Source organism: Rosa chinensis, chromosome 7 (assembly GCF_002994745.2).
Source record: "Rosa chinensis cultivar Old Blush chromosome 7, RchiOBHm-V2, whole genome shotgun sequence".
Lineage (NCBI taxonomy): Eukaryota > Viridiplantae > Streptophyta > Magnoliopsida > Rosales > Rosaceae > Rosa > Rosa chinensis.
In genome coordinates this window covers 16,054,951-16,065,329 of record NC_037094.1, presented here as the reverse complement: position 1 = coordinate 16,065,329, position 10,379 = coordinate 16,054,951, and the positions used below count along the sequence as shown (strand labels likewise).

The 10,379-nt window shown below is 42.8% G+C and overlaps 1 protein-coding gene and 1 pseudogene across 1 annotated transcript; one reads left to right on the top strand and one right to left on the bottom strand.

The window, feature by feature from the left end:
* Window positions 1–307: 307 nt before the first annotated feature.
* LOC112176832 (oxalate--CoA ligase) lies at window positions 308–2,570 on the bottom strand. The gene is made up of 4 exons (XM_024314920.2): window positions 2,277–2,570; window positions 1,129–2,182; window positions 912–1,015; window positions 308–821 (listed from the first exon to the last, which is right to left on the bottom strand). The coding sequence occupies exons 1-4, from the start codon at window positions 2,475–2,477 to the stop codon at window positions 603–605; spliced, it is 1,578 nt and encodes a 525-aa protein (XP_024170688.1). The 5' UTR covers window positions 2,478–2,570; the 3' UTR covers window positions 308–602.
* A 2,222-nt stretch (window positions 2,571–4,792) lies between these two features.
* On the top strand, window positions 4,793–6,983 carry LOC112178978 (annotated as a pseudogene).
* Window positions 6,984–10,379: the final 3,396 nt, after the last annotated feature.

The following is a 10,379-nucleotide window of genomic DNA, read 5'->3' as shown; positions in this document are numbered from 1 at the left end:
AAGCCGAACGGCTCTTGAGTTAGTGGAGAGCCCTCTGGCATTGGCCCATCATGATCTCATACCCAAAATGAATAAGGATTCAGAATAAGACATCCCTCTATTTTTCATCGAACACAAAAAGCTTCCTCAGTTCCATTTGGATGGATTCTCTTTCAATAGAAAACTCGAACATGGAGATCGACCTGGCAATACCTAAATACCTTTTCCCAACAAAGTGTTATGGTTTGTATTAAAAAAAAAACATGTGTTATGGTTTCGTCAACTAAAACCAAACCCAACTGTTACCAGAGAGAATCAAATACAAATCGAGCAAGAAACCTCTGTCAAATTTCCTCGTCACCTCAACATTTTGGTCCAACAAGAACAAATAGACACAAATAAGAACAAACAGAAACGAATACGCAACCAGTGAGGTGACAAAGACCCCCTCGGTATATGGCTTTATGTAACAATTTCAGTGACCATCCATGATCCATGTGTTGAATTTCGAATCAACAGATTATACAACTAAAAACAAAAAAAAATCCGAAAACCTAATGTAAACCATTAGAGATGTGTATGGAAGTAAAATGAAGCAGCCCTAAATGTAATGTGCCTAGGAGTTAAGCACCAAACTTGGGAACCTTAGCAGTGGAGATTTGAGCAAGGAAATGCTCTGCCACAATGCGACGTTGGATCTTCCCTGTTGCAGTTTTCGGAACCGAGTCAGTGATGAACACTCTCTTGGGCACCTTGAAAGCTGCAAGATTCTTCTTGCAAAAACGCAGCACTTCTTCGTCGTCTATGCTTGAGCCTTCTCTTGGGATTATAGCACAGTTAATCTGCAAAGTAACGCATATTGCATTAGCATTAGCACATAAAGATAAAAGAGTTACTATAATGTCACGAAATGTAGCAACTAGCAAACCTACCTCTTCACCATATTTATCATCAGGCACTCCGAAACAAACTGCCTGAGCAATTTCGGGATGTGACAAGAGCACTGCGTCTACTTCAATTGGTGATATCTTCTCCCCTGAAAAATCATACCAAACAATTTCTTAGATGAAACACAGTACATTTTATAAACTAATAACAATGTGATATTCTAGGCATTTCGTCGAACATGTTGTGTTGCGATTAAATTACCTCCACGGTTAATGAGCTCCTTGATCCGACCCACAAGGTGCAAGTACCCATCGGAGTCCAAAAACCCAACATCTCCTGTGTGGAACCACCCGAATGTGAAAGCTGCTTTGTTTGCTTCCGGGTTGTTCTTATACCCTTTTGTCACATTAGGTCCCCTAATGCACACCTCGCCGCTGACGTCATTCGGCTGAACGACGCCGTTCTCGTTCAAGATGGCCAATTCCTGGCCCACGGGAATCCCGACGGACCCGGGTTTGTGCTCGCCGTCTTCGGGTAACGGGTTCGAACACATCAAATGGGTCGCCTCCGTCATCGCGTAAGCCTCCAGCACCGGCGCGCCGAACGACTCCTCCAAACGCGTCAAAATTGACGGTGCCAGCGACGCGCTGCAGCTCCGGATAAACCGGAGCTTCGGGTAGGCCGGTTCGGGTTTGTTGGCGTGACGGTCGAGAATGATCTGGTGGATGGTGGGCACCGCAGTGTACCACGTGGCGTTGTATGCTAGCATGTCTGACCAAAACGTCGAAGCGGAGAATCGGCCGGCGGCGGGGAGCGTCGCGGCCGCTCCGGCGGTGAGTGAACTCAGTAAGCCGGCGATTAACCCGTGCACGTGAAACAACGGCAGGACGATCACCGTCGAGTCCGACTCGGTGAGTTTATAGACCGACCGGATGTTCCGAACCGACGAGGCCAGATTGAGCTGGGTCAGGGGAACCCCCTTGGGCCGGCTCGTGGTCCCCGACGTGTGGAGGAAGAGTGCCACGTCGGACGGGTCGTTAACGAGTTCCGAAACCGAGTCGGAACTCGGCTTGCCGGCGGTGGTGGTTGAAGACAGAGAAATATGTGCGGCGGAGTCGGGCAGCGACGCCGTCACGTAAGGGATGCTGAGCTTGGAAGCGGCGGTCAGAGCCGACTGAATTGGCTTCTCCGCCGTGATCAGAAGCTTCGACTCGGAGTCGGAGAGGTAGAACTCGAACTCCTCCGCCGTGTACGCCGCGTTAAGCGGCGCGGCTGTGGCTCGGCACCGTATCACCGCCAAGAACATCACCACAAACTGCAGAAAAAATCAAAAAAATGAGAAACAATTTCAAAATTCTCGACTCAAATTTTTTTTTTGTTATTAGATGTAACAGGAAATGTTAACGAACCTCAATGGTGTTGGGGAAGGTGAGAGCGACGGTGTCGTGAGGACCGATACCGGCGGCGAGTAATTGAGAGGCGGCGTGCTCGACGAGCTCCTGTAATCGGGCATGGGTCAAGTCGAATTTGCCGGAAACGGAAATAGCGCGGCGGTTCGGGAATTCCGAGGCGACCTTCTTCAACAAACCGGTCAGGGTCGGGTTTTCCATTTTTCTTCAAGATTAAAAAAAAAAAACTAAGGAATTAGAAAAATTTGTAGAGCGGAGGTATCTGGGTTTGTGAGAGTGATGGAAGAGAAAAGCGAGGGGAAGGCTTATATATATATAGGATATAGGATGTTCCAATGCGGTGGAGGGTGGAGCTAGGAAGGAGATGAGTGACACGTGGCAGGCTTTTTGACGAGCCGTTGTGCGTGTGCGGGACCTCGGGAGGTGTGGTTCCACGTATGGGAAGGGAGTTGTCGTTTACCTTGACACGTCAAGATATATGACAGGTATCAGATTGAGTTGGGTCCCACTCCGTTGGGGAATGTGATGATGGATGATCTGGTGGTGGAATCGGATGGAGGGCAAATTCGGGTTCGTTTCTTCGACCTTTGGTTTTGTTGCCAGGCCTCCCCATGGGACTTGCGTGATGTTTCAAGACTCCATTGTGGACTTGACTGTCGTAGCTGCTCCTTTTGACTCGTTTTGAAGCTTCAAACTTGACCATTTGGTGTGCCACTAAGGGAAACTTTGAGGAAAAGATGAGGTTGTAATTGGACACTAAAATATCTGGCCATCTAGGTACAGTGGGAGGCGTGTACTCGTAATTAAGGAAGAAAATAATGTTTAGTGAAATCAAAACGATTCAAATTTGCTCACAACTTTTATTTTGTGTAATGGCGGAGCTAAGATTTTAAAATATGGTGGGCTAAAAATTTTTTTAAATAAAAATTTACTAATGCTTTAAATTTATTTATTTATCCTAAGTTTTACTAGTAACATGTTTTATTCTTTTCTTAAATTAAACCACATCATATATTAATTACATATTAAATAATCAAATAGCTAACTGATCCAAAAAAATCAACATTATAACATTTGATAGAAATTCGATAACAAAAGTCTAAGACAAAAGAACATATCTACTCAAATTTTATCTTGTGCTCTTGAATAAAACAAAAAAATCTTTAATTATTGAATTTGTATTATAATTCTTAGCCAACTCTTAGTTTGACCTAATTTACCTAAAAAAGCAAGATTTTTATGCGAATATGTCTCTTAAAGCAGAATAGAAAATAAAACACAATCAACTACTTCAAGTAAAGAAATAACATAAAATTAATATATGGGCTAACTTTTGAAATTTGAAGTGGGTTACTTTTTAATATTTAATTTTTTAAACTAAAATTAAGTTATAAATTAATGTTTTTTTCAAATTTGGGGTGGGCTGTAGCCCAGCGGAGCCCGTGTGTAGCTACGCCTTTGATTTTGTGGTGATATCCTATTAAAACTTGCAACGTCATATAAAATTAATTGAATACTTAGAATATAACTTTTTAATAAAATATCATGATTAACTATAATTGTGTTTTATAACACATGACAGTTTTGTATTGAGTGGTGGTATCACCACCAAAGTATTGGTGAATCCCAAATTCAAAAATAGTTTTTTTCTTGATATAGATGTAAAATAATTTTTTTATTCAGGTAAATATTAATGAAATATGGTGTACTAAAAAATTGAAAAGCTAACGGTACAGAATTGTCCACATCGGAGAAATTTTGTAAAATCAACTCATGAATTAGCTACAATAAAATTGTATTTGACTTTAGTATTGTCAAAGCGAAGATTTTGAACATACTATCAAACTGTTTAGACCTTGATCATGGACAAATTGCCTCATTATGTTTCTTTTCAAAAGTCGAATGATATTATTGAAACATTATTGGTGGAGAAGAGACTTTGTATCTTACTTCTCTTGCTCCTCGATTCGAGCCATCCATTTTTGTGGGGAGGGGAAGGGGATAGGTAGCTAAGCCCTTCAAGGATTGAAAAAGACTATTCAGCTCATTATCAACACTAGTTTAATCTAGGGCTTGTGTCCAAGATGTTAGATAGACAATGTCTGGAAGTTACCTCATCAGAGAAAGTTTATTCTTTTCTTCATATATGAATACCATAGCTTTGAGGCTGCGAGGCATCAACTATTTAGATTCCTGTTGCAAGTATGTAAGTACATACTTGATGACATCGTTCTTTTGTATCAATCGATGTAGTGCCCTTCGATTCTTGGTGATAGCATGCTCAATGTTTCTTGTAATCCTGTTGCTAATAGAAACACAAAAGGAAAGTTTAGCAAGAGAGCAAAAATTTTATAGAAGACGAGCAAGAACAGTTTAGTTTCTGATTCAAGGTGCAAATCTCGGTTGATACAAAAGAACGATGTCATCAAAATTATTCCAGGGGCGAAAGTAGCTTCGGATGGTTATGTGATAAGGAGACAAAGCCATGTAAATGAGAGTATGATAACAGGAGAAGCACGTCCAGTGGCAAAAAGGAAGGGTGATACAGTCATTGGAGGTACTGTAAATGAAAATGGTGTGTTGCATATCAAGGCAACACGGGTTGGATCAGAAAGTTCCCTCGCGCAGATTGTACGGCTTGTTGAGTCAGCTCAGATGGCAAAAGCTCCTGTTCAGAAGTTTGCTGACCGCATTTCTAAATTCTTTGTGCCACTGGTATGTTTTAGAAACTTATAATGCAAATTCATTGTTCCTGTATGTTTTCTGTTTGGTTTACTTGAAGATATTGTACGATTTTCTTTTTTAAAAAGTGGTTATAATTTTCAGGTGATCATGCTTTCATTCTTTACCTGGCTTTCATGGTTTTTGGCTGGAAAATTCCATGGCTACCCGAACTCTTGGATACCGAAGTCCATGGATAGCGTTCAGCTTGCTCTCCAGTTTGGGATCTCTGTCATGGTAATTGCGTGCCCTTGTGCTCTAGGCCTCGCAACTCCTACTGCTGTCATGGTTGGTACTGGAGTCGGGGCATCCCAAGGTGTACTGATCAAAGGAGGTCAAGCATTAGAAAGTGCACATAAGGTTAGAGAGCTTCATCTTTTTTGCATTTTCACCCATTATGAAGTTGCATCGACAAAAAAAAAATGTTAAAAAAAGGTCTGAAGAATTGTACATATTCCTTTTAAGTTATAACTGCTGCTGTATATTGGTTCACCAAGTTGTGGACCTTGATGACCATGCCATCCCAGAAAATTTGGGTTTGCTTCCTCTGAATGTGATTATTGATGTTGTAGGTGGACTGCATTGTGTTCGACAAGACAGGGACTCTTACAATTGGGAAGCCACTGGTTGTTAACACACAACTCCTGAAAAATATGGTGCTTCAAGAATTCTATGAACTTGTTGCTGCAGCAGAGGTAGGCTTTTAACCTGTGTAAGCAATTGCTATATCTGCTTTATTAGATGGACTAAAATGTTTTTCAGAATCAAAATCAACATCTGAGCACGTATGTTAACAGTTCTTTATGACGCATACATTACAGGTTAACAGTGTACACCCCTTGGCCAAGGCCATTGTTGAGTATGCCAAAAAATTCAGAGAAGATGAAGAGAATCCAGCCGGGCCAGAAGCGCATGACTTTGTCTCCATTACTGGTCACGGGGTGAAGGCTATTGTTCGGGGAAGGGAAATAATTGTGGGGAACAAGAGCTTGATGGTGGACCAGAACATTGCAGTTCCACTCGATGCAGAAGACTACCTAGCAGAAGCTGAAGGGCTGGCTCAAACTGGGATTCTAGTAGCCATAGATGGAGAAGTGGCCGGAGTTCTAGCAATATCTGATCCACTGAAACCAGGTGCTCAAGAAGTAATTACCATACTCAAGTCAATGAGTGTTAGAAGCATAATGGTGACAGGTGACAATTGGGGAACTGCAAATTCTATTGCCAATGAAGTTGGTATTGATACTGTTATAGCCGAAGCGAAACCTGTCCAGAAAGCAGAGAAAGTGAAGGAATTGCAGGTACATACAATGACTCTATTACATGAGGAAGTCCTTAAGTTCATTCATGTTTTTGTTAGTTATGCTAACAGGTTTTAAACTTCAAATATCTTATTCATAGGCTTCAGGCTACATTGTGGCGATGGTGGGAGATGGCATCAATGACTCACCAGCACTTGTGGCGGCAGATGTAGGAATGGCAATTGGTGCTGGCACTGACATTGCAATTGAGGCAGCAGACATTGTGCTAATGAAGAGCAACTTGGAGGATGTGATAACTGCCATTGATCTTTCAACTTTCAAGGAAAACCTTCACCCGTATTCGTTTGAACTACATTTGGGCTTTGGGATATAATGTGCTCGGGATCCCAATAGCTACAGGAGTTCTCTTCCCATCCACTGGATTTCGCTTACCCCCTTGGATTGCTGGAGCTGCAATGGCTGCTTCTTCTGTCAGTGTTGTTTGCTGCTCATTGTTGTTGAAGAACTATAAGAGACCCAAGGAGCTGAATAACCTTGAGGTGCGTGGAATAGTGATCGAGTGATCAATAATAGGCTTTGGATCTTGCGTTTGTATGTATCTAGGAAGTTCTGGTAGTGTTTTGGCCGATGAGGCAAGTATATGTGCAGTAATATAACTACAGACTGTTTGGTTTAATTTGCTTTTGTGCACCTGTGTTGTATGAATGAAGTTTTCACTAGAAAACACTGGAGTCACGGGGATTCATAATCAAAATATTGGGTGGGCTAAACTTAAATGTATGGATTAATTTCAGTTTACCCCCTAAGGTTAGGGGTCGTCATCATGTTAGTCCCCCGAGTTTCAATTTAATCAGTAACACCCTTGTACTCTCCAAATTCATCAGCCGTGTCCAATTTCTACAATTCCGTCCAATTTGGACCGTTAAGTCTGACTTTTGAGGGCTAAAATGGTAATTTCAAGACAAAAAAAAAAAATAAAAAAATAAAAACAAAAAAAAAAGAATTTTTTTTTTGCATTTTTTTTGTCTGTTTTTTTTTTCCATTTTTTTATTTTCTTGTTTTTTTTCTTTTTCTTAGCTTATTATTATTATTATTATTTTTTTAATTTTGTCTTCAACTTATACACCACAAGTTATAATAGGTTTATAAAAAAAAAAAAAACTCTAGGTGGTCAAAAAGCCGCTCGCTGGTCTACGATATTTGTGATATATCTCTGATAAAGCAAAGAATTTTAGGATATATCTGTAAAATATAATAGGTTTATAAAGTGAAGAATTTTAGGATATATCCCCAATAAAGTGAAGAAATATCTATAAAATATGATTAAAAAAATAAATACATATATTTCTTCACTTTATTGGGGATATATCTTAAAATTCTTCACTTTATTGTGATATATCTCCGATAAAGAGAAATTTTTTATATTTTAAACCTATTATAGGGTTTAAACCTATTTTATATTTTAAACCTATTATATTTAAACCTGTTATATTTTAAACCTATTATAGGATATATTTTAAACCTATTATATTTTATAGATTTATTTTACAAATATATCCTAAAATTTTTCGCTTTATCGGAGATATATCACAAATATCGTAGACCAGCAAGCGACTTTTTAACCACCTAGAGTATTTTTGTTTTTGTTTTTATAAACCTATTATAGGGTTTATTTGTAACCAGCCAGTGAAAAATTTTAAGATATATTTGTAAAATATATCTATAAAATATAATAGGTTTATAAAGTGAAGAATAATAGGATATATCCCCAATAAAGTGAAGAAATATTTGTAAAATATAATTAAAAAAATAAATACAGATATTTCTTCACTTTATTGGGGATGTACATACATGTACATTTGCGAGCATAATTAGCTATAATGAGCCACGCTCATTGTGCCGCCAAAGGTACTAATTCCAAATTAAGGAATGACATGTAGACGCACCGCCAGGCGGGCTACAACCTCAGAGTTGGACCATCCCCAGATCGTCGGCGACGCGCCGCCACGCGCCACGCCAAGATAGTGTCAGGAGCTTCTGAAACTGAGAACTGAAGCATATCAGTCCCACATCGAAAACAAAGACAAGATCAGTCTCTTCCTCACCTATAAAAGGTTCTCTCCTCTCTCCTCATTAAATACGCATTCAATACTTACCTACTGTTACTTTATCAACATAAATACATTGACTAACTTAGGCATCGGAGAGTTGAAGACCGCCCAACGCGGTCTCCCTCTGACGCCCATTATATTTTACTTGACAGGTAACGGGAACTACAATAGTAACACAAGTACCGATCCGCCCGCCGGATCAGCGTTAACTAAGGTCCAGCTACCGCTAGGCTTTTAGGCATTAACATTGGCGCCGTCTGTGGGAAACTTTTGAACAAAAGGTCATCCCGCTACAATCACCATGACTAACGATAGCGGGGGAAACGCTGAGGAGCAGGCAGAACTCCCCGCCATTCCCCAACCTTCCGACCCCGCGATCGGCGTTAACCGCGCATTATTCACAACCCCGGCCAACCCCGGCGGTGAGACAAATCCAGGCAGCAGCCGCCCGTCAGGCCAGGATCTCGTCACCATGTACGAAATGGCACTGGCGGATCTTCATAAGGCAAATAGAGAACGTGAGGAAGAGCGCAGGGAGAAGGCCGAAGCCCAGAGACAGATGGCCGCGCTCATGACACGTTTTGAGGAACTAAAAAACACTTTGGCGGCCACCGACCGCCCGGCACAGAGCGAGCAGTCGCGCAGCACCAGGCGTAGTCGACCTACCGCCGGCACAGTGGCGCCAGGACCGGTCGTGCAAATGCATGTACCGCTGAACCCACCCGGGTTGTCAGGAACGGGACCACCGCCCATACCTCAACTAATGTCAGAACAAGTGGCGGAATCACTTCCGCACACCAATCGCTCGAATACCAGGACAATGACCGAGGAGGATCCGCCCATGCCCAGGCACAGGCCAACTCGGCAAATCAGTCGGGCCGATAATGGCGGCGACGCAACTGCCCAGCTATTGGACAGGATGCACCAACTGGAACAGAGGTTGATCCGGGCGGAGACAGGTGTCCCGACGTCAACCCGGAACCCGCTATTTACTTCCAGACCCGGCCTCTTTTCCGCCGCGATCCTGCAGGCCGTCAGACCAACACATGCAAAAACCCCAAAGATGTCACAGTACGGCGGAATGACCGATCCCTTTGTCCACATGGACACCTTCAAGAAGGTCACCAACAACAAGGGCTTCGACGACGCCACCTTGTGCCATTTATTCAGCGAAACTTTGGACGGCGAGGCAATGAACTGGTTTTTTGAATGTCCGCCAGGATCCGTCGGCTCATTCCATGCACTGTCGCATGCTTTCCTCTCCCGCTTCATCTTACTATCCGCTGGACATCACAATACAAGTCAGCTTTTCGGCGTTAAACAGGGGGAGGACGAATCTCTGAAGGCCTTTGTCACCAGGTGGCGGGCGGCAGCATCTCAATGCCGCGACCTGGACAAGACCATGGCATCGGCGGCCTTCAGGAAGGGACTCCTCAAGGGACCGTTCCTCTATCACCTCAATTACAACCATCCCAATGCAACATACGACCACGTCATGAGCGAGGCGGTCATTCACGCCCAGGCGGAATTTATTACATATGGAGAAACCCCACCGCCGACAACAACAGCAAGGTCAAACCAACCATCTTCCAGTCACCAGGGAACCGCTGACAAGCCCCCCTCAGCACCGCCAACTGACAAGAAAAGAGAGTGGCAGCAGGGTCACCACCAAACCAAGCGGCAGAAGGGGCAGCATTTTTACAGGGGGAGCCGTCCAACTCATGTGGATAACAACAACAAGCAGACGGAATCCTCGCAGCGGTATGCAGTGTTCACGGTCCTAACGGCCTCATATGAAGATATCTACAATCAGTGCAAGGATCAGATCCCACCTCCACCCCCTCCAAAGTACCCAAAAACAGGCAAACCCAGGAACACCGGCAAGTGGTGCAAATACCACGCAGACAGCGGCCACAATACAAACAGCTGCAATGCTCTCAAAACAGCCATTGAGACTTTGTACCGTGACGGCAAGTTGGAGCAGTTCAAGGTGCGCCAACCACCACCAG

What these genes read in the sequence shown, in the direction of transcription:
- LOC112176832 (XM_024314920.2), bottom strand. Translation starts at nt 2,477, where the DNA reads ATGGAAAACCCGACCCTGACCGGTTTGTTGAAGAAGGTCGCCTCGGAA. An exon ending in CCTTCCCCAACACCATTGAG is followed by an intron (nt 2,183 to 2,276) that starts GTTCGTTAACAT and finishes TTTTTTCTGCAG; the next exon opens with TTTGTGGTGATGTTCTTGGC. An exon ending in GGAGCTCATTAACCGTGGAG is followed by an intron (nt 1,016 to 1,128) that starts GTAATTTAATCG and finishes ATGATTTTTCAG; the next exon opens with GGGAGAAGATATCACCAATT.